The sequence below is a fragment of the Triturus cristatus genome, chromosome 1_2 (genome assembly GCF_964204655.1).
Source record: "Triturus cristatus chromosome 1_2, aTriCri1.1, whole genome shotgun sequence".
Taxonomy (NCBI): Eukaryota; Metazoa; Chordata; class Amphibia; order Caudata; family Salamandridae; genus Triturus; species Triturus cristatus.
The window spans coordinates 171,896,960-171,921,316 of NC_140580.1; the positions used below are offsets into that span (position 1 = coordinate 171,896,960).

A 24,357-nucleotide genomic window follows, 5' to 3' on the forward strand; every position below is an offset into this window, starting at 1 on the left:
CTTACTATTGGCTTTGACATGGCCTCCTGTTATCCTGAATTCTGATTCTGTCTGGCTTTATCTGCGCGCACAGCCATGCTTGCAAGTTGTTTGGAGAGATTGTTTAATGTACCCTGTAAAGCTTTTGTGAGCTTCGTCCAGATAAAGGCTGGAACATGCGAGAATGTAGAGATAACGTGGGAACTCCTTTCTGTCCTAGAATGCTTGCTTAGAAACTGGCCAGTCCCAGTAAGATTCCTGCTGTAGTGATGTCACTGACCATATCATTAATGATGTGATATGTGATGTCATCTGCAGTGCATTGCAGGGGCGCGAGTTATAGTTAGCTCAACTAACTATAACAGGGGAATTTCTCTGGTTTTATATGAGTCAAATGTCCAACTAACTATAACATCCCTGAAACCTATGGTTTTTTCAGTAACATTGTTAAGGTTTTTTAAATGCTAATTTCTAACTATAACGTGCCTGAAACCTATGTTTTTTTCTGTGAATTTCAAAGGTTTTTTAAATGCTAATTTCTAATTATAATGTTCATTAAACCTATCTTTTTTTCTGTGTTTAATTATCAACCCATTCTCAACTTGATGAAAACTGCAAATCTTACCACTCTTCCATCGATACCTTACGCCAACAAAATCGCCACAAACGAGAGCCAGAACGAACGCTAATGAAATACAAAGTAGGTGTTCCCGTGCAAAAAAACCCTGAAAACACCACTTTCCCATATTTTCAACGACCAGCCAAATCTGCAATGCGATCCAAAAAGCAGGCGATAAGCCGAGTTAGCAGTAACAAATTAACATCAACCTTTAACTGGTGTAAGGAGGTCGACTATCTACTCCGTGAATTGGACCCAACTCACAGCCACATCTAAAGACCAACACGTGATAGAGCTACTGATCATGCAGGTCCGACATGCAACAAGACCACAACACCCAGCACCACCACCACCACCACCAGAACCCCCCCGCACCACCCCCCCTACTACCACCAAGGCAGCGCAAAACAGGACAACGGACCTTCCCAAAACACCATGCCCCTCAGCCACACAATAGCTGAATGTTGGGAGATGTGGCAACCAACTATATATGAAGGAGGCAAGTCACCCTTCAACAATAAAGCACACAATGCCAAGTGTACCGCTGATGTGCTGCACAGACCTCACTATGCAAAGCACAAACCTCTCCATGTGGAGATATACTGTTGATACTTGTAGTGTAGTGCACAGTGGGCGCAACCATGTTACCTCAGGCAGTGGGGCTGCTCCAACGTACGCCACTCCAGCGTAGCAGTATGAATAAATAGGCCAGGCCCTAGGTGTGGTTCACTTGAGGGAAGACCAACGAGTGTCACAGCGGCAGCCCTCACCCTGGCACGTGGCTGCCGCCATAACCGCGGGCCTCCTGGACACAGGCCCCCTGTGAACCCAGCGGCACAGCACCGCAGACTTCTGTCTGTACCGACTACTGCCATCAATCTACACTGCGGACAGCAGTGCTTACAATTCAGATGCAGTGGCGACTGCAGATGTCGCTGTCCAGTTCGCAAGACACTTTGCTTCCAGTGCGGCCCGCCCAGACCACGCATCATCATACGGTGTGCGCTTCAGGTGCTACTAACTCACTGCACCATAAATCATCGCCACGTAGCTGTGCGCCCATCCTGACCGCTGCCTCTGCCCTACACTGGGGTTACACGGTTCACAATTCAAGATTAGTAGCGACGCAAATTGTGTAAGACACTATAATGGGTTAAGAAGACCACATGCTCCCAATCTGTGCAGCTCAAGTCAACGTCACTTGCCAGTGGGCCTTTGCTGACCGCTGCCTCCGGCCTACACTGTGGAAGACCGGTGACACGTGGTGCCAACTAACCCTGTTCAACACAAACCGATCCCACATGTGGAACTGTATCCTGAGTCCCCAATGGCAGCGACCACAGCACCAGACTCCCTTCGATCACCGAGGGGTATTTCCAGATGGAAGACCGGCGACACGTGGTGCCACTGAACCTGTACTACGCAAGGTTTGTTTGGGTCACCAACATATGCACGTGGCTGTGGACCCTAGCTCACCGCTTCCTCTGGCCTACACTGTGGAAGACCGGGGACAAATGGTGCCACTAACCGTCTTCAACACAAGCCGATCCCACATGTGGAACTGTGTCCTAAGTCCTGAATGGTAGTGACCCTTACTCCGTGAGACAACCACAGCACCAGACTCCCTTCGATCAGTGAGGCATATTTCCATATGCAACGGCGGCGACACGTGGTGCCAATAACTATGTTCAACACAAGCCGAGCAATCCCACATGTGTCCTGAATGGCAGTGACCCCAAGTCCATGGTAGCGACCACAGCAGCATAGTCCCTTCGATCAGTGAGGCATATTTCGATATGCAAGGCCGGCAACATGTAGTCCCACTAACCCTCTTTAACACAAGCTGATCCCACATGTGAAACTGTGTCCTTAGTCCTGAATAGCAGTCACCCCAAGTCTGTGGCAGCAACCACAGCACCACATTCCCTTTGATCAATGAGGGGTATTTCCATATGCAACTACAGTGGCAACTAACTACCACAGTCCTACACCCTACATAATATCCTTTTAGTATCCTCGCTTCAAGAATTTTTTTTTTATATCAGTTATAGCTTTACTATAATGACCAAATAAATCTTCAAATGCAAACCAACATAGAATAGCAGTCTACACTACAGGCAGTACAGCTCGCAATTCCAATTTTAAATGGTAATTTCTAACAACATTGTACTCAGAAAATACAACACTTCGTCAATGTATTCTATACTTATTTCATCTCTTCATCATACGCCTACACTGCACTCAGTAGGGCTCACAATGAAAATTATTTCTTCATTCATTAACTAGAGTCTTCTAGGCAAGTAACTATTACAGGCCTCAAATTGAATATGCTACTTACCAGTATGCATCTGTTCTTGGCATGTAGGGCTGCTGACATTCATATCTGTGCATAGATCGCCGCCTAGTGTTGGGTCCGGATGTTTGCACGTTGTTGTCCTGGAAGAGTCTTCGAAGTATCCTTGGATAGGTGACTCCTCCCATGGACTACAGTGCGCATGGGCATCCTCTCCATCCTCAGATTGTTTTTCGCCATTGTGGCAGTGATGGAGTAGATACAGAAAGTGATGACCATGCTTGCAATAATTCTGAGAGCTGCAGCTGCGACAGGCGCCGGGGAGGAGGGAGGGCGATATGAATGTCAGCAGCCCTACATGCCAAGAACAGATGCATACTGGTAAGTAGCATATTCAGTTCGAGGCATGTGGGCTGCTGAATTCATATCTGTGCATAGAATACATAGCAGTGCCCTCTATTGGCGGCGGCTACCCGTGCCAGCTGCAGCGGTCTGAAAAAGTGTTTTGAGAACAGCCTGTCCTACAGCTGCCTGCTGTTTTGACTGCACATCTACGCAATAGTGTTTTGTAAATGTGTGTGTAGTGGACCATGTGGCTGCTCTGCATATATCATGCAGGGGAATATTTCCTAGGAAGGCCATGGAAGCCCCCAACTTGCGTGTTGAGTGGGCTCGTGGTGGAATAGTTAATGTGCGTTTTGCCTTTTGATAACAGATTTGAATACACTTAACTATCCATCTGGCTATCCCTGCTTTGGAGATGGCGTTACCTTTGTGGTGTGGGGCAAAGGCAACGAATAGTTGTTTTGTCTTCCTGAAGGGTTTAGTCCTGTCGATGTAGTACATGAGGGCCCTCCGTACATCTAGTGTATGTAATGCCCGCTCTGCAACAGTTTGTGGGTTTTGGAAGAAAACGGGCAGTTCAATAGTCTGGTTCATGTGGAACTGCGATATTACTTTGGGCATGAATTTGGGGTTGGTACGTAGTACGACCCTGTTGGCGTGAACCTGAATAAATGGCTCTTGAACGGTTAGTGCCTGGAGTTCACTAACTCTTCTTAGGGAAGTGATCGCTACCAGGAAGGCTACTTTCCAGGTAAGGAATTGAATCTCGCATGAGTGTAGAGGTTCAAAGGGTGGACCCATCAGGCGTGTGAGGACCAAGTTGAGGTTCCACATTGGAGCCGGTGGGTGACTAGGTGGAATGACTCGTTTGAGTCCTTCCAAGAATGCTTTGATGGCAGGCACTCTGAATAGAGAGAGGTGCTGCCTGGTTTGCAGATAGGCTGATATTGCGGTCAAATGGACACGTATAGAGGTGTACGCCAGATTGCATCGGTATAGGTGTAAGAGGTAACATATGATGTCGTGGATGGATGCGTCCAGCGGGTTAATGTCATTATTACCGCAATAAATGACGAACCTTTTCCATTTGGCTGCATAGCAAGCTCTTGTAGTGGGTCTCCTGGCCTCCTTGATGATGTCCATGCAGTCAGGTGGCAGATTGAGATAGCCAAACTCTAGGACTTCAGGAGCCAGATCGCCAGGTTCAGCTGTTGCGGATCTGGGTGCTGAACCTCTCCATGGTTCTGCGTCAAATGCGCGGGTTTGATCCGCAGCCTTTGATGCGGTACCACGGAAAGTTCGAGGAAGGTGGTGTACCACGGCTGGCGTGCCCACGTGGGAGCAACTAGGACGAGTGTCAGGGAGTGTTGTCGGAGTTTGCGAGCCACCAGCGGTATCAACGGTGCTGGGGGAAAAGCGTACGCAAATCTGCCGGACCAGTTCATCCATATCGCATTGCCCTGCGACTGCGGATGTGGGAATCTGGCGGCGAAGCTTTGGCATTTTGCGTTTTCGCTTGTCGCGAATAGGTCTATCTCTGGGTGACCCCACTGCTGGAAGTACGGTTGGAGTACTGATGGGTGTAACTCCCACTCGTGCATCTGGTGGCTGTGTCTGCTGAGCAGATCCGCCATCTGGTTGTCCTTGCCGGGGAGGTGTTCTGCCATGAGGAACATGTTCCTCTGAATGGCCCACTTCCACATGCTCTGAGCCAGATGAGACAACTGTGGAGAGTGTGTCCCTCCCTGTTTCTGTATGTAGTACATTGCGGTCATGTTGTCCGTCCGGATCAACACGACCTTGTTGCACAGATGTACTTTGAAAGCCTTCATGGCCAGGAAGATTGCCATCAGTTCCAGAAGGTTGATGTGCATCTTCTTCTGTTGTGTCGTCCATAGTCCCTGCACTGTGTAGTGTAGTACATGAGCTCCCCATCCCTGGAGAGACGCGTCCGCTGTCAGTACTATTTGTGGAACAGGCTCTTGGAACGGTCGCCCCTTGCAAAGGTTTTGTGGATTCCACCAATGCAGAGAGTTGTATGCCCGACCGCTCACCAACACTAGGTCTTTCAACTGTCCTTGAGCCTGATTCCACTGACGTGCTAGGCACTCCTGAAGTGGGCGCATATGTAATCTCGCGTGCGGGACTATGAAGATGCAGGAGGCCATCATGCCTATCAACTGCATAAACACTCGCGCTGGAAGCGAGTGATTGTGTTTGAACTTGGAGATCAGCAGTTGTATGCTGTTGATCCTCACTAAACTTGGCTGAGCTGAGGCCGCCAGAGTGTCTATAGTCGCGCCCAGGTACTGTTGTACGTGTGCGGGCTGGAGATGGGACTTTGGGTAATTTAGTGAGAATCCCAGACTGTGAAGAAGGTGAATGGTGCGGGACATATGGCTTGCACATTGCTGGGCCGACTTCGCTTGAACGAGCCAGTCGTCTAGGTAGGGGTAGACGTGTATATGCTGCCTCCGTAAGTGTGCTGCCACCGTAGCTAGGCACTTCGTGAAAACCCTGGGCGCTGTTGTCACGCCGAAGGGAAGGACTTTGAACTGATAGTGCTGCCCCTGAACAGTAAACCTGAGGTATTTTTTGTGTGAGGGGTGGATGGGTATGTGGAAGTACGCATCCTTGAGGTCCAGTGATGCTAGGAAGTCTCCCTGCTTGAGAAGCGGAAGGACTTGCTGTAGAGTGAGCATGTGAAAGTGCTCTGAAAGAATGTACTGGTTCAGGGGTCTCAGGTCTAATATAGGCCTGAGCGACCCGTCCTTTTTTGGAATTAAGAAGTAGAGGGAGTAAACCCCCGTGCCCTGCTCGTGGATGGGTACGAGCTCGATAGCGCCTTTTAGAAGCATACTTTCTACCTCTTGCTGTAAGAGCGTTAAGTGCTCTGAGGACATAGGACGGTTTCTTGGTGGTATTGTGGGTGGAGTGGAAGTTAACTCCAGACAGTAACCGTGTTTTATAATATCTTTGACCCACCTGTCCGTGGTGATGGAGTTCCACGTGGACAGGAACCGTTGTAGCCTTCCCCCGACAGGTGTTATGTGGTCGGGAGGAAGGGAGAGGGCGTCACTGCTTGTTCTTGGGGGAGGACCTGGTGTTGCCGTAGCCACGTCCTCTGCCCTTGGTACTGGAGCCACGATAGCCACCTCGGGTGTTCTTATCGTAGGTGGTCTGCGTATTACCCTTGGTATATGTTTGTTGTGACCCCTGTCCTCTACCTGCCCCCTTGTTTCCGGGGCGACGAAAGGAGCCGCTCCGAAAGGACTGAGTTTGTAGGGCGCCCATGGACTTTGCAGTGTCCGTGTCCTTTTTTATCTTCTCGAGGGTGGTGTCAACCTCAGGTCCGAACAAAAAGTCGGGGTTGACGGGCTGATTAAGTATATTGTTTTGTACCTCAGGCTTGAATCCTGAGATACGTAGCCAGGCGTGACGTCGTAGGATGACGCTAGTGTTGATGGCCCTGGCAGCCGTGTCTGCAGCGTCTAGTGCACATTTAATGGCAGCATTTGTGAGTAGCTGTCCCTCTCTGATAAGGATTTCTGCACCTTCTTTGTAGGGGTCAGGGAGGTGCTGAAGAAGTTGCTCCAGTGTGTCATAGTGCGCTCTATCGTAGCGAGCGAGGAGCGCTTGAGTGTTAGCTATGCGCCATATGTTTGCAGCTTGTGCGGCAACTCGCTTGCCGGAGGTCTCTAGCACCTTGGACTCTTTGTCCGGGGGAGGAGCGTCACCCGTTGTCTGCGAGTGTGCCCTCTTGCGGGCATTCGCCACAACGATGGAGTCGAGTGGTAATTGGCCTCTGATGTAAGTAGGATCCCCAGGTGCTGATCTGTATTTTTTATCGATCCTGGGGTTTATCACTCGTGCCCTGGTGGGTTCCTTGAAAATGTCAGTGGCTGGCTTGAGGACCCCCTTCAACATTGGCAGAGTCTTTACATGTCTTTCTGAGGATGCAAAGGTGTCCATTAGAAAGTCATCTTCGATGATATCAGAGTGAAGCTGTACATCATGGTTGTTTGCCGCACGTTCAATCAGAGCGTTGAACGCCGCAGTATCCTCTGTGGGTGATGTTTTTGGCCCATATAGTTGTGTGTCCTGTGCATCAAGAGGTGCACTGGGGTCTGCAGGGTCGCCCCAAGTTTGGTCAGGGTCCTGCTGGTCATCAGGGTCCGTGTCCACATGGTAGGGGACTTGTTCATCCAAGTAGTCCCCCAACGCATCCGTGTCGGAGCGTGTGGGGGAGGCCCGGTGTGGATCCTGGTAGGGTGAATAGAAGGGTTCATACAGGAGAGGTTCTGAGTCCACAGGCAGCTTCCTCTTTAGCGGGATCCTGAAAGGCTCCAATGGCGGTTCCGAAGTTATCCTTCGGCCGTGGAGAATCATCCTGCCAGTGTCGGCGTCGATGACGTGTGACGGAGACGGCTCGACAGGTGTAACCGCAGTTTTGGTGACCTGTGTCCTGAGTTGAAACGCCTTCGGGATTGTGGGTGGAGGCAAGCCGAAGGTAATGCTGGTCGGCACCGACGAAACCGCCGGAGCCGAACCGGAACCCGACGGGTCCTGGAGGGCGTCCTTGGATCTGCAGCCTGGCATCGCGCCAGGCCGTACTCGGGGCGCCTTAGAGGTCGTGGCCCCCGCCAGGGTCGTCGAGGCGGCTGCAGATATCTTCTGCGCCCGTGGCGCATCGAGTCGAGGTGCGGAGATCACCGTCGACGTCTTCGACACGTGAGGTTTTGGTGTCGTCGAGGGAGTGCTGCGAGGCGTAGCAGGCGGGACGGCCCTCGGTGTCGGTGGCGTCGACGCCGGTAACCGGGCAGGTTTGTCGGCGCCGATGACCTTCTTCCGTTTGTCGACTCCCATGTCGCCCGTCTCGAGTTCGGCACCGAAGTCTCTCTTGGTGCGGTCGGTGCCGACCCGGTGCGCTGGCGTCGAAGGTGTTGAAGGCCTCGATCCGACTAGCGCCACTTTCAGTTTCGGTTTCGTAGGAACCTGAGCAGCTTTCGGTTTCGGTTTCGTGGAAGGGAAACCAGCTGGCTTAAGCGGTAATGGCTGCCGCTGAACGTCCGAGGCCGGGCCCGAGGGCGGGGCCGAAGGACTGCGTGATAGGTCTCGGGTAAGGCCCGAAGGCGATCCCTCGACCGGAGCCATAGTCTGTGGCGCTGGTGAAATTTCGGTCTGAACAGGTAGGCCTTGTTCATCATCGGAGCTACTCTCTTCGGCTCCTAAGGCCTCCTCGTCGTCTCCTACCTCGGTGTCGTCTTCACCTCTGTGGAAGAGTGACTCGTCGGCCTCGTCCGATCCGGGTTCGTGTTCGTGTTCGGAAACGGGACTGGAGGGTAAGACTTCTACTTCTTCGACGTCGTCAGCCTCGTCGAAGATGTCAGCTGGGGCCGGTGCCGCGTGCTGCGCTTCGAGCCTCGCCGCTCGACGATTCCGCAGAGTCTTCTTTGAACGGAACCGGGCACAGGCCATACATGTCGATTCGTCGTGGTCCGGCGAAAGGCATTTGTTGCACACCGGATGGACGTCGATGTGTGGGTACTTCGCATTGCATACCGGACACCTTTTGAATGGCGTCCTGGATTCCATCGTCGAAGTAGAGTCGATGGACAGGCAAATGCGAACAAAGTCGGTGCTGAAAGTTAGTAAACTAGCAAAAAGTATCGAAACCCGATCGATAAACAGTACCGACGCGAACTAAAGGCCTTGTGGCCTCGACAAAAGTTTTTCCTAACTTGAGCTAAGATAGCACATCCGAACCCAATGGCGGAAAAAAACAATCTGAGGATGGAGAGGATGCCCATGCGCACTGTAGTCCATGGGAGGAGTCACCTATCCAAGGATACTTCGAAGACTCTTCCAGGACAACAACGTGCAAACATCCGGACCCAACACTAGGCGGCGATCTATGCACAGATATGAATTCAGCAGCCCACATGCCTCGAACCTACATAATATCCTTTTAGTATCCTTTCTTCTTGAACATTTTTTATATCAGTTATAGCTTTAGTACAATGACCAAATTCTACACTGCGGGCAGCAGACCTCACAATTTGAATTTTGGATACGTGGTGCCAACTAACACTGTCCAACACAAGCCGATCCCACATGTGTAACTGTGTCCTGAGTCCTGAATGGCAGTGACCCCAAGTCCGTGGCAGTGACCACAGCACCAGACTCCCTCTCATCAGTGAGGCATACTTCCATATGCAAGGACAACAGCACGTGGTGCCACTAACCCTGTTCAACACAAACCGATCCCACATGTGTAACTGTGTCCTGAACGTCAGTGACCCGAACTTCTTAACAGCGACCACAGCACCACACTCCCTTCGATTAGTGAGAATATTTGCCTATGGAAGGCCGGCGACACGTGGTGCCACTGGACCTCCTCTACACAGGCCGGTGGGGCCACCAACGTATGCATGTGGCTGTGGGCCCTTGCTTACCGCTACCTCCGGCCTACACTACGGTCAGCACGCCTCACAATTCAGATAGAGTCCTATTTCCACATGACGCAGTCCAGTAGCCAAGACACATTGCTCCCAGTGCGGCACGTCCACACCAAGCATCATCACAGGCTCATACAGTCTTAATACTTCTGCTGCCACTAACCCTCTTTAACACAAGCCGATCCCACATGTGTAAATGTGTCCTGAGTCCTGAATGGCAGCGACCCCAACTTTGTGTCAGCAACCACAGCACCTCACTCCCTTCGATTACTGAGGAGTATTTACAGATTAAAGTCTGCCATCAAGTGGTGCCACTGAACCTGCACTACGAAGGCCGGTGAGGCCACCAACGAATGCACATGGCTGTGGACCCTTCCTCATCGCTACCTCTGGCCTACACTACAGTCAGCAGGCCTCACAATTCAGATACAGTCCCGATTCCACATGACGCAGTCCAGTAGGCAAGACACAATGCTCCCAGTGCGACCCGTCCACATCAAGCATCATCACAGGCTAATACGATCTCAATGCTTCTGGTACCACTTACCGTATTTAACACAAACCAATCCCGCATGTGTAACTGTGTCCTGAGTCCTGAACGGCAGTGACCCCAACTTCGTGGCAGCGACCACAGCACCAGACTCCCTTCAGTCTTATTTGTTGTTCTTTTCTTTAAATAATTTTTTTTTAAATGTAAATCTAGACATGACTAAGATTCTTCTTTGTCCTACTGCACAGGGACACTTGCAGGCCCAAGAAGGTTGTTGGGGGTATGACGGTAATGTGGGAAGAGGGTGTGTTACCTGCTGATGTGGGGAGAGGCAGCGTCAAAGGGGTATCTATCACAGAAAGAACTCAGATATGTTTTCACGAATGCCTCGGACAAATGCCAGCTGACGGACTGAATCACAAAATGGTTTTTCAATGCTTATGTAGTGTGAGTTATAAACAGTTTGCACCCAGGCTCGCAGAGGGCCAGGTAAAAAAAAACATTAATAAAGTTTTTGGTTGTGCTCTTCACTGCTGTGTGACTCTTTCTTGTCCTTATTACTGTTATTTGATGGAGTCCACCATGGTGTTCAATTCTGGGGCACTTATCGTGGGAATACTGGTGATGTCTGCAGTTTACACCAACTTCTGAATAGTGTGTTAGATTTCTCTCAACTTTACTTGCTGATAATGAAATGCAGACTAGCCGTTCCCGTACAAAAACACACGAGGTGCACCTTTGCGATTTATTCTAAATACTAAAATCCTGTATTGAATTGCAATGAGGTAGTGGCTGCACTTGCAGTGTACACACAAAATCAATTAGAACTCTCATTGTATTTATATTGATTGGGAATAGTGCGTCAAGTGCTGGATCTTGACGAGATACACTGCTCAGTTCGTATATTGTTCTGCAAATGAAAAAAATCACATCAAAACTTTCACACCAACTGCAATGCGAAACAAATTCAGGCGATAAGAAACGTTAGCACCAGGCACGACTACCTGCACCGTGAAATGGAACACAGCCAAGAGCCACACCAGAAGACCCACAGGTGCCATAGAATCAATGAGCATGATGCAGGGATACCCATGAGGGCCACAAGACTCATCGCAACAACTCCAGGACCGCCAACGCCCCCCAAACCCGCATCTGAGCAAGTGTGTCTCTGTGGTCATTGTCTTAGCATGATAGGCAGGAGCCCTGCAACATCACAGTGTGCCGTCACCTCAGCGCTGGCAGTGAGCCTGGACATGTAGCTACGCACGCATCCTCCTGCATGCACAGCCGGCACGTGCTGTTCTGGAGTACACAGGTCAGCGCAGGGGTGTGCCTATCCGGCAAGGGGAACAGGGTGTCTCGGACATGTCCATGTACAGGAAGTGCGGTAAGTGTGTCTGTGTTCTGGTGTGGCCTGCCACAAAGGCCGCAGCACTTGATGTTGTAAAGTGCCATGCACCACCTCCAAACGGCACTGTGATGGTGTAGTTTGAATGTAGCAGGACATGCGCGAATAGGCATTACAATGGTGTGCCGTACGAGTGCACGAGATACAACAGCACACCATAGAAAAGTGTGGGGGCTCGTGCGAGGGAGAAGCAGCTATCTGGCAATGTAACACACAGTGAACTCGCCCATCTGCCACGTGCTGGGCATCTCATCCATGATAACCTTTGTACACATCCTGTATGAATGCAGCGTGGTTTTCACTCAAAGCTATGCAAATGTGAATGTAGCATTGGAGTGGTATACCTTAAATGATTACCGAATGACGGCATAAAACTTACTTGTTGCAATTGTCGAATCTCATCGTTCAGCGCATCTACTCTCCTTTGATCTTCCAGACTGAGCTGCGACAGCAAATCAGTACCAAGTTCAGCCTTTAATGACTCGCGTGTAGATTCCATGGCATGTAAACTTGCCTCCAAACTTTGTAAGCTGCGTTGCTGAAAGAAACGCATTGAAATGTTAAATGAAACTCAACAATGTATAGTAGTCAGGAAACTTAATCTAATACGAATATACAATTATTGACTGGTAGCACAAAGAAAATTCTATTTTCATCACATTTATTTAGAAGCAACACATATGGAGTTTTCTAGCCAAGGTGATTCAAGTCAATTCCGTTTTCTAAAAATACATACAGACCTCATGCCACCACTTAAAAATTATTGCAATATGAAGCAGAAGAGGTGTAGTAAATGCCTTTTTCCTGTTGGTTTAGTTTTTAGTCTACCAAGAAGGAATAGATTACCATTTGATATCAGAACGGTTAGCACAAAACTATCTTTCTAGAAGTGAGCTGTTTAGAAGTTGATAAACCTATATAAAGATGCCCATAGTTGAGCAGGGAAAGGTTTGTATGCCACACTCATCTGGGCCAATCCATGGTGATGAAAATATTTGGGCCCAGTCTTGGCAAATCTTCCTCAACTCGAGGAATCAAGGCATGGGAGGAAATGTTTAGTGAGGTGAAAGCTTCGGCTTTTAACTGAAAAGTACCCCCCAAGGATCCTCTCAACGGATACTGGAGGGTACAGAACAATGAGCGATAGGCACTGGTGTGAGCTGCAAAAACATCCACTTGAGGTGTGCACCAATGGGCAAAGATGTTCCGAACCATCTCTGGATGGAGACAACTCATGGTCAGCATGATGATGGCAACTGAGGCTGTCAATCCCGGTATTCAGAGAGCTGGCAAATTGGCTGCCAACTTTTCACAATGCATTCCAGTGTGACCAGAGTCTCAGAGCTTCCAGATATAGGAAGAACAACCCTAATCATCCTGGTTTGTTGCCACACCACACTGTCCTTCAAGATCTGGATGGACTGACCACGAAGGGACGGAAGGAAAGCATTGAGCACCATCAGAACTGCACTAAGTTTCCAGCAGGTCTGCTTAGAGTACCTGCTCCTCTGGAGTTTCGGAGGCCTCTGATCTCCAGCTCCCTCAGATACACACCACACTAGAAAGTGGATGCGTCCGTCACCACCAGTGCCACATATGTAGGACAGAATGACACCCCTTCAATCAAGTTCTCCTCAGCTGACCACAAATAAAAGTAAGCTGCAGGTCCTTGGAGATTACAATCCTGACCGTCTGATCACCCTCATGCCGGAACCATTGCCTATGAAGGCTCTGCTGGAGAGTCCTCATGTGCCAGCATGCACGCTTGATTAGGTGGATTCAAGAAGTGAACTGACCCAGCAGGTACAGAATCATCAGCACCGGATTCTGAGCTTACGCACAAAACATCGTAATCATATCCTGATTATCCTGGATGCTCTGTTGAGGAAGGAAGGATCAGAGCGATGTTGCATCCTGTAATTCCCCTATGAACAGAAGAAGCAGAGAAGAGTCTAAGTGAGACTCTGCATATTTATGGAAAAACCCAAGCTGAACAGCAGGGGTGTGGTCACCTGTGAATGGTGGGAAGGCAGCTCTGGCAACTGAGCTTTGACAGCTAGCCTTCAAGGTACAGGATCTCAACCTTCTATGATAGGCTGCAACCAATGCTATCATCTTCGAGAGGATTGGAGATGCCGAATTCAAGACAAACAGGAGGATTATGAACAGATACTGAGTGGACCCTACCATGAATTGTAGGAGTCTCCTGTGTAAATGCATGATCAGTATATGGAAGTATGTGTCCTGTAAGTCGAGGTCCACAATTCAGTTTCCAATTTCCAGTGCCAGAAGTACCTGAGACAGGGACAGCAACTTGAACTTCTCCTTGCGCAAGTAAAGATTTAGGAGTCGGAGGTCTAGGATAAGACGAAGACTGCCGTCCTTCTGTGCATCATGGTTGAAACTAAATAAATCCATAACACGCTATGGGACGATCAACGATGTTCGCATCATTGCGCTTTTTGTTTTTACTTTTAACCATGCTTCACAGCAGCCATGCTGCTCTACAAGGTTAAAAGAAAACACTGACAAAGCAAACAGATCTCACATAGTCACAGCTGATTGGCTTTGCCAATGCTTGTGCACACTGTAGAGCATGGACAACATTTGTTTTTTTTAAAAAGCATGATGATGCGGCCTCTGCGCATATGAAAGCTTGGCCATTTCAGTCACTGACAGCGATGTAGATGTAAAGAACAAGTTACTAACCTTTGGTAGGGCTCATATGGTATAGACCATCTAGCCGCAGATTCCTTACTTTAGAATTATCCCCAGGCATCCGACTGGATCTGGAATTTCTCGTGAGCAGAATTACTGAGGTGGCATTGTTCGGCTCTGTGTGGCATCGTCCGCACCAGAAGCGAGACTTGTGGTACCTATATAGGCCCCCACCCCAGCACGCAGACGCCAGTTACTTTTTGTGACTTACCAGAAGAGTGGAAAACTAGGGCCCTGAAAGGGATATCCCCTCTCCCTAGAAATAAGTTTACACAGCGGGGAGGATGGGCGGGTCAGTAAGGAATCTGCGGCTAGACAGATGTCTAACCAGATAAGGTGTTACCCAAGGTAAGTAACTTGTTCATCTGACTTCTAGCCGCATATTCCTTACCTTAGAATAGATACCCAAGCAATACCTCCCTGGAGATGGGTCTGCAGACCAATTTCACATGAGGGAGTCCTACAAGACCGAACGGTACAAATGCCCATCTCGACGGAGCTGACTGTCCAGCTAGTAATGTTTAACAAACATGTGTAATGAGGCCCACATTGCTGCCTAGCAGATATTCAGGACCAGAACTCCACAAGCTAAAGCAGTGGTTGCAACTTTAGTTCTGGTGGAATGAGCACGCAAACCCTCAGGGTGTGCTTTTTGGCCAATACATAGCAGATTTTGATGCAGAGCATGATCCATCAGGAGATGGTCCGCTTATGCATGGGCTGTCCTTTCTTTGCTTCAATATACCCAATGAACAGTTGGTTGTCCAGAGGTAAGGCAGACCGTAAAAAGTGGGCAGAGAGATGGTTTGCCATACGTGAAATGGAGAGACCACTTTCGTAAGAAAGGATTCTCCTGTACAGTGGGTTACTGGAGCAAACCTCTACAGGATAAATTGCATGGGGTGTGGAGAACTTCACACACGTATCACGCTGCTTTAGAAAGAAGAAGAAACCAGAAAAACAAGCACTGGAAAAGCCAAGCGTTATGGTGCTGGGCACCATCCTTTTGACTTTGGCAATTCTTATTTTGTTCTGTGATCGTTTTCGCAAACCGTATTGTTGGGAAAGTTGCCAGGCCCTCATCAATCTAAGTAACCTTAACTAAAGGAAAGGAATATGCTACTTCCCAGTATGCATCTGTTCTTGGCATGTAGAGCTGCAGATCTATACACTGTGCATAGATCGCCATCTGGTGTTGGGCCCGGATGTTTGCAGTTTGTTTTTCCTCTTGGAAATTCTTTGGGAGTCACGAGGTTGGTGACTCCTCCTCTGGTTAGCATTGCGCATGGGCTTCGGCTCCATCCTCAGATTGTTTTTCGCCAGCAGGGAAAGATGGAGCGTAGTAGTAACAGTAAAGAAACCCATGTGTATTGTATCTAAATAAGATAAGACTGGAACAGATACAGGTAGCCGGGGAGGCGGGTGGGCGTGTATAGATCTGCAGCTCTACATGCCAAGAACAGATGCATACTGGTAAGTAGCATATTCTGTTCGAGGCATATGAGCTGCAGATTATACACTGTGCATAGATTACATAGCAGTACCCAACCCTAGCGGCGACCACCGGCATCCGTTGCAGTCGTTTGAAACAGTGTTTTTAGTACAGCTTGGCCCACACTAGCTTGTTGCTTGGTATGCACATCTACACAGTAATGTTTTGTGAAGGTGGGCGGTGTTGACCATGTCGCTGCCTTGCAGATGTCATCTAGTGGTATGTTGCCTAGGAAAGCCATAGAAGCCCCTATCTTCCTTGTAGAGTGGGCTTTAGGGGGAACCGATAGCGTTCGTTTTGCTTTGTGGTAGCAAATCTGTATGCATTTTACAATCCACCTAGCTATCCCTGATTTGGAAATAGGGTTGCCTTTGTGTGGTGGGGAGAAGGAAACAAATAGCTGTTTGGTTTTTCTGAAAGGTTGTGTTCTCTGGATGTAATAAAGTAAAGCCCTCTTAACATCCAGTGTGTGTAAGGCTCTTTACGCAACTGTTTGGGGTTGTGAGAAAAAGACTGGTAATTCTACCGACTGGTTTAGATGGAATGGAGAAATGACTTTGGGTAGAAATTTGGGATTGGTGCGGAGTACAACCTTGTTGTGATGCATCTGAAGAAAAGGTTCCTGTATAGTGAGTGCCTGTACTTCACTAACTCTTCTGAGGGAAGTGATGGCCACTAGAAAAGCTGTTTTCCATGTGAGAAATTGCAGCTCGCGCTTATGTAATGGTTCGAAAGGGGGTCCCATTAACCGTGTGAGGACTATATTCAAGTTCCAAACAGGTGAGGGTGGCACTCTGGGAGGAATTACTCTTTTGAGGCCTTCCATAAAGGCTTTGATGGCAGGCACTTTGAAAAGTGAGAAGTGCTGCCTATTTTGTAAATAGGCAGCAATTGCAGCAAGGTGTAACCGAATGGAAGTATATGCTAGGTAAATGGAGTAAATAACATATAATGTGCTGTATGGATACATTTAAAGGATTGATTGCGTTGTTGTGGCAGTAAACAACAAATCTTTTCCACTTTGCTGCATAGCACGCCCTAGTAGTAGGGCGCCTAGCTTCCCTGATAATGTTCATGCAATCAGGGGGAAGGTTAAGGTATCCAAATTCTAGGACCTCAGGAGCCAGATCGTAAGGTTGAGTTGAGCTGGGTCCGGGTGCCTGATCTCTCCATGGTTCTGGGTTAGGAGGCATGGCGAGAGGCGTAGCTTTTGGTGTGGTACTACTGAGAGTTCCAGCAGTGTGGTGTACCACGGTTGTCTGGCCCATGTTGGAGCTACCAGGTTCAGAGTTAGGGAAAGCTGCTGTAGCTATCGCACCACTAATGGAATTAGTGGGAGAGGTGGAAAGGCGTATGCAAATTTGTTTGACCAGTTAATCCATATCGCATTGCCTTCGGACAATGGGTGTGGATATCTGGCGGCGAAGCTTGGGCATTTTTTGTTTTCGTGGGTGGCGAATAGGTCTATGTGTGGATGCCCCCACTTCTGAAAGAACGGGTGAAGAACCTGTGGGTGAAGTTCCCACTCGTGAATCTGCTGTGTCTGTCTGCTCAGCAGATCTGCCACGGTATTTTGTACTCCTGGGACGTGTTGGGCTAGGAGAAAAATCTTTTGTGGAATTGCCCATCTCCATATGCTCTGTGCTAACAGAGAGCTGTGGAGAGTGTGTGCCCCCCTGTTTTTGAATGTAGTACATGGCAGCCATGTTGTCTGTGCGAATGAGGACTGCCTTGCCTGAAATCTGCGCCTGGAAGGATTTTAGGGCGAGGAAGATCGCCAGTAACTCCAGATGGTTGATGTGGAGTAACTTCTGTTGCGGCGTCCATGTGCCCTGTGCTGTGAGATGTAACAGATGAGCTCCCCAGCCGGACAGCGATGCATCAGTTGTTAGGATTATTTGTGGGACCGGGTCCAGGAACGGTCGACCTTTGGAAAGGTTTGTGGTGTTCCACCACTGCAGAGAGCGATGGGTGCGACCGTCTACAAACACCAGATCTGTCAGTTGTCCCTGGGCCTGGTTCCACTGGCGCGCCAAGCACTATTGGAGTGGACGCATTTGGAGTCTTGCATGGGGCACTATAAAGATGCAAGAGGCCATCATCCCTATGAGCTGCATAAACACTGTTGCTGGGAGAGAGTGTTGACATAGGAATTTTTGACGCAGCACCTGTATTTTTGCAATCCTGGCAGGATTGGGATAGGCTATGGCTTTTGAGGTGTCTATGGTGGCACCGAGATATTGTTTTGTGTGTGATGGTACCAGGTTGGATTTTTGATGGTTCACCATGAAACCTAGCTGGTGAAGTAGTTGAACTGTAGCGGCGGTACGTTGCACACATTGTTGGTAGGACGTGGCTTTTATCAGCCAATCGTCCAGATAGGGGAAGACGTGAATGTGCTGTCTTCTGAGGTGTGCAGCCACCACTGCCAGGCACTTGGTGAAAACCCTTGGTGCTGTTGTTACCCCGAACGGGAGCACCTTGAACTGGTAGTGTTGTCCGTCTACCACAAACCTGAGGTACTTTCTGTGAGACTGGTGTACTGGGATGTGAAAGTACGCGTCTTTCAAGTCCAGAGTGGTGAGAAAATCGTTCTGGGAGAGAAGTGGAAGAACCTGTTGGAGGGTTACCATGTGAAAATGGTCTGAATGAATGTAGGTAAGTAAGTAAGTAAGTAGCTTTATTCGATACAAACATATCATAAAAGCATTTTCCACACATTTTTTAAAAAAAGAACATTTTTAAAAAACAATCATCAGTATAAAAACATTTCATATCCGAAACAGCGTATTGGGTAAGGGGGGTCCTTCACTGGGTTAACAGTTTTCTTGCAGTTCTTAGACGCCAAGCCCAGCCCAAAAATTTTGCCATACAAGTGGAAAAAAAGGGTCTAGCATCTGTACGTAAAATATGCAGAGCTTCTAAGTGAGAGCGAGTTCCCAAACACCTGCACAAGGGCTTCAACCACCTACGTCTCGGAGCTACATAGACGCTACATTCAAACAGCATGTGGGACACAGACTCTACCCTTAGATCACAAAATGGGCAATAGGGTACAGTTTGAGCGGGCGGTTTCCAAGTGGACATGAACTCACATAGTGGAAGCACCCCCACCCTAAACTTAATGTACAGTGCTCTGTCCCATGAGCTCTGAATGGTATCTAGATAAAGTTCCCTTGACGGCGAGTCTTTGACCGACAGAAACAGAACTACAGATTTACAATGATTTATACTTCGGGCCCTCTCATTGTCTACCCATGCCCAATAAACCTTCTTTAACTGTTGTTTCGGGGGTGCAGATTTGTTGGCCCAAGCCTCTCCTAGGCCTAATTTGTAGAGCAGCTTTTTTACCTCCCTAAGCCAGATGATCTTATGAAAACCCGGTAATGTCAAAATGTCATTCAAGGCTTCTGCATAGCTTCTTAGTTCCTGTACATTCCAGATCCTGGACCATAACAAAAGTGGGCGTAATTTTGCTTGGTCGCAGATTGCCCGGGTACCTGCATCTAGCAGCAATGGGATTGTTGGCGTGCTGTGGGGCAAACCCATTAGATCTTTATGGAAGTTGTTCTCAAGATGGGCCAAAGTGTCAACTCCATGGGTGCCCCACAGCTCAGCACCATAAAGTGCCGCACTTACAACCCTAGCCCTATAAATATCTAGGGGAGCCCCAATAGGTTTTAATACTGAGGCTCGCTGTTCCTTGAGCAACGCACCTGCCACCCTTTTGTGAATAAGAAGGATTTTTTGGTGGTGTGCCTTCCAACTCATGGTATCACTGATGCGTATACCCAGATAATCAAATTCTTTGACGCGATCAAGTGGGACAGAATCTAGGACCGGGGGATAGACGGATTTTTTGGGCGGGTTAAGGACTAAAAACTTAGTTTTGCCTATGTTTATAGCCAAACCCCTTCCTTCACAGAAGGTTTGAAAGCTAGAAAGCAGCGATTGAATGCCCATTGGTGATTTTGAGATTAGGAGGGTATCGTCTGCGAACAGGAGCGTTGGGATTTTCCTACCAGCCAGGGTTGGTGCATCCGATGGTTGTTGTAGAAGATGCTCCACCACTCCGTTAATATAAAGAGAAAACAGAGTGGGGGCAAGCACGCAGCCCTGGCGAACGCCTCTGTCCACGGGGATACGAGATGTTTTCTCTCCCTGTGTACCCCATCTAATTTGGGCGAAATTCCTATCATGAAATTTCACAAGCAGCGACAGCAAATAAGGAGGGAGGCCTAACCCATCGAGGACGTTCCATAAAAGTGCACGTGGTACCAGGTCGAAGGCGGTCCGCAAGTCAATGAAGACTAGATACAGACTGCCCCCTCCCAGCACCACCACTTTCCAATAGATCATTAGAAGGCGGAACGTCTGCTCGATTGTGCCTGTTCCTGTTCTGAAGCCCGCTTGAAGATCTGACAGGATGTGATTTCCATCTGCCCACTCATTGATCCTGCCCAATACCACCTTCCCTGCTACCTTTTGAGAAGAGTCCAATAAACTAATTGGACGGTAGTTCGCTGGGTCGTCCCTAGAACCTTTTTTGAAAATAGGAACGACCTCAGCACCCCTCCATGAATCAGGAAAAACTCCACCCATCATAACTTCGTTCAAAAGCGAGGCAATTAATCTACTCCAAATGGGTGGGTAATTCCTGATTAGGTCTCCGGGGATTCCGTCAGGACCCGCTGCTTTGTTCGGGACAATACCTTGTATTGCTCTCTCTACTTCTAAGCTGGTAAATAGGCCATCATAGCACGGTAGGATGATTGTAGGATTAGGCAATAAACCCATGGGTGGGCAAGCTAGCTGGGGGAGGCCTGGGGGAGCGGAGTACAGTTGTGAGAAGTGGTCGAACCATACCCCCCCTATAATGTTACAAGTTAGCTGCTGGTCAGTGGGCTTTTCCCTAGATCTTAATAGGTCCCAGAACCTCTTGGCATCCTTCCTGGTGCTAGCCTCTACTAAGTCTCCCCAAAAGTTAAAATCATAAACCTGTTTGGCTTCAAATATGGTTTTTTTATAGAATTTTCTAGCAGCCCTAATAGCAACTGTGTCTTTGGACTTTAATGTCACAACAAGTTCCTTCTTAGCTTCACGACATTTTACAGTATACCACTTGTCTGACTGTTTAGGCAAGGTTTTCGGGGGACCCCTACGAGAGATTTGGGGAACAATAAATAAGTCACTCAGTGCCAAAACAGTCTCAGTGAATAGAGGTAAGATCTTATTGTCGGTTGAGCTTAAAGTGTTCATCCGGGGCTCCACCTCTTCCAAAATAGACCCGGCTTGGGCCATCCTTGTTTCATCAGCCAAGACTTTTGCCCACTTTAAGCGCCTGCTACAGTTTGCGGGGACTAATTCGTGGGAAGATTTCCACTTATGTCCGAGTGGGCCTTGGCTTCCAGCCTGCCAGGGAAATGAAATAGATAGCGATAAGGGGTTGTGGTCGCTATCGCCCGACACTATAACCCCCATATCTAGGTGATATAGCCAGAGATTGTAATTAAGCATAATATAATCAATCCTAGACGTATGGTCTTGTCTGTTATAAGTGTGTGCACCCATATGGTCAGATTTGGATCGACCATTTGTCGGTCGCAAATTATGCTCCATACAGAGGGCATTGATCTCTATTGCGTTTTGCGACCATTTTGGAATCGGGTCAAGATTCAAAATAGGAATACCTCTCCTGGTGTCCTCCTCAAAAGTGTCCAAGATATCTTCGCTGGCCAAGGGCTCAAAACAGCAGTTAAAATCGCCTGCAAGCATTATATAGGAGTCCGCTTTGCAAGCAGCCAGGTTGTGGTTTAGGCCTGTAGTAGGTAGATGGGATACACCGCCTTTGGCACCCCTCAGGTAAATGTTGAAGATTTCCATACTTCTTCCCCCTTTGTGAGTTATCGTTAACCACTGGAGATCCGGTGATTGAGTAATTCTTTCTTTCACCCTGAAGCCGAGAGTAATACTAATCCATATAATAAGGCCGCCTGACGGGCGACCTTTGGATCCCTGCTCCTGGACTGCAGGGATAAAAAAGGTGGAAAATCCCACTCGATGTCTTGGCTCCAAACACCAGGTTTCCTGAAAGAGGCAAATGTGAAAGGGTTCCAGAAAGTCGTTCCATTCGGGGATGTCAAAGTTACGACCAAGACCAGCCACATTCCAAGATAAAAATTTTAAAACAGAGTCAGCTTTTGGAGAGACCTTGATGGGGTCAATGGGCATAGGCATAGGAGAAACAATCGCACCCACAGGTCTTGAGGACCTCACCAATGGCTCATTTTTCTGGAGAATGGGGGTCGCATAGGAGACCAGGCAGGTAGAATCCGGGTAATCAAGAGAAGTAGATGCAGGGGGGGTCATGGAGAGCAAGTTTGACCAATTTACCCTGCTACAATTTACTATTGTGTCCAATGACAAAGTCACCCCATCAACCCTTTCATTCTTGGATCGTCCTACTCGGACTGGACAATCAATGGAATGATGCCTTTGTGAGGTTAAGAATTCCCTTCGGGGTTGTTTGGGTGGTTGCACAGGGAGTCAATCCACCTCCTCTAGGCCACCAAATCTGTTAAAAGTAGAGAGACCATTCCAATGAGGGGGGGTCTCCCGGTGACACCAGGGCCTATTCGGCCGTTGGTGGTGTTGGACCAGTGACCAATTATCCCCCTGGTTACAGATGGATCGGGGGGGATAAAAAAAGGATAGTGGTTTGGGTTTGACTAAAGAGTCATCATTGCTGGGCCAACTACAGATGTGGTGTGCCGTGTGTGGGTCTTCGAAGGTCACTACTATGCAGTCCCCCGAACTGGATTTCAGCGTTGGCCCTACCCAGGGGGTCCTGCGGACCATCAGTACGCGACTTCTTCTACCATTGGGGATTGGTCTGTTAACATTTAACCAGTGCATTATTTTGTTTTTCAGCGACCAGTGATTTTCGAATTGGCCATTGCCTATCATAGGAACACCCGTCAAGACAACCACATAGTCGTTTGCCTCTGGGGGAAGGTCAATATAGCCTCCTCTAAAATTATCTTTGACTGGGGGAACCTGGGTTTTACTGGGAATCGATCTGTTTAGTGTTTCGCGTTTGGGATGTTGCAAGTTGCGTGTGAGACCTTGTGGGGGAGACTTTGGTTTAACACAAGCTTGCTCCTCCATAACTGGCCTTGGTTTAACGCGAGCTTGCTCCCCCATAACTGACCTTGGTTTAGGGACAGATTTTATTGTGGATGGTACTAAAGAGGAAGCTAGATTGGTTTGGGGTGCGGTAGGTTGTGGCATTGAGTCTGCTGCAATAATGCCCTGATTTTCCAGACTTTTCAACCCAAGAGTGGCCAAAGCAATAATGCTCTTCTCTATTTCTAGCAAGTTATTTTCTATCCTTGATAGTCTTAGATCTAGAGGTAACAAAAGTTTTTTAAGTGTGTCCCAAACCACCTCTATAAATTCTTTCTTGTTATTGGTTAACCCGTCCACTTCGGGGTCCACACCTACTGGGGTATTAAGGAAGGGAATAGATGTATTTTGTCCCTGCCCCTCACTACATGACTGGGTATTAGGGGTCTTCACTACTCCAGCTTTGGGTGCTGTGATGTTGGTCACTAGTAAATCTTTTGGGACAGCAATTTTCGCTTTCTTGCGGAAATAAGCTGAGCGAGAATTGCGTTTCCTCTTCGGTTGTTTACCACTGGGGATATTATTAGACAGATTCGGGAAAAGTGCAATGGGGACAGGAGTGTGCACACTAAGAGGTGTCGATGGAGTGTCCTCATTCTTACTTCCCGAGGCAAATTGGGGAGTAGCCGGGATCGGAGGATGGTAAACATCTGCCTGAGTGACTATACAATGCGGGCGGGCTGGGCGCTCAGGGGTAACAGAAGTGGCTATGTGGCCTAGAGAGGATTTCTTAGAAAGTGCAATTACTTGGGACACTCTTCTGGCGGCATCTAGTTCTAGCGAGACCCGAGATTGGAGCTTGAATATCTCTTCGTCTATAGCTATGTTAGTGCGGGTTATAAAGTCATCCATGGGGCCACTAATTTGTGACCCACGTTTAGAAGACTTGCTACGGGTTACCCTTGGATCCATAGCGCTAAGGCACTGTAACAAAGGTAGATCTATTTCCCCTCAGTTATTAGTTTAGCTTCCAAAACTGTCAAGCCAAGAGGGGTGGTCCAGTCCAGTCCTCTCAGTCCTCGAACGGCCTCAAACGGCCCGCTCTTTGCCCGGTCTTAGCCCCGGACGCTCCCGCGCGCTCCCGCGCAGCGTCACTCTCCGATATTTATGGGCCAAAGACCAATGGGGTATGTTGTAAGAAGTTGGGGGCGGGGCGTTCAGGGAGAGCGGGGCCAGGTGACTCAGCCTCCGGGACCGGGACTCCTGGGAAGGTGAGTCCCGGTTCACGCTCGCAGCCCTGATTCCTCACACGCCCCCACAGAGCAGCCAGGCAGGAGACCACAGACAGGCGATACAGGTGAGGGGATTCCGCAGCGGGACCCGCGCAGCGGGTTCCGCAAGTCGTGGGTTTGAGCAGCCCTCACACAGGT

At 48.8% G+C, this 24,357-nt stretch overlaps 1 protein-coding gene across 1 annotated transcript in view; it reads right to left on the reverse strand.

Annotated features, from left to right (window-relative positions):
- SMC3 (structural maintenance of chromosomes 3) overlaps positions 1–24,357 on the reverse strand; it is a 789,692-nt gene that overhangs the window by 279,762 nt on the left and 485,573 nt on the right. The window contains exon 21 of the mRNA XM_085603430.1: positions 11,972–12,130. Within this exon, the coding sequence (XP_085459556.1) occupies positions 11,972–12,130 (159 nt within the window). The remainder of the gene's footprint in view (positions 1–11,971; positions 12,131–24,357) is intronic.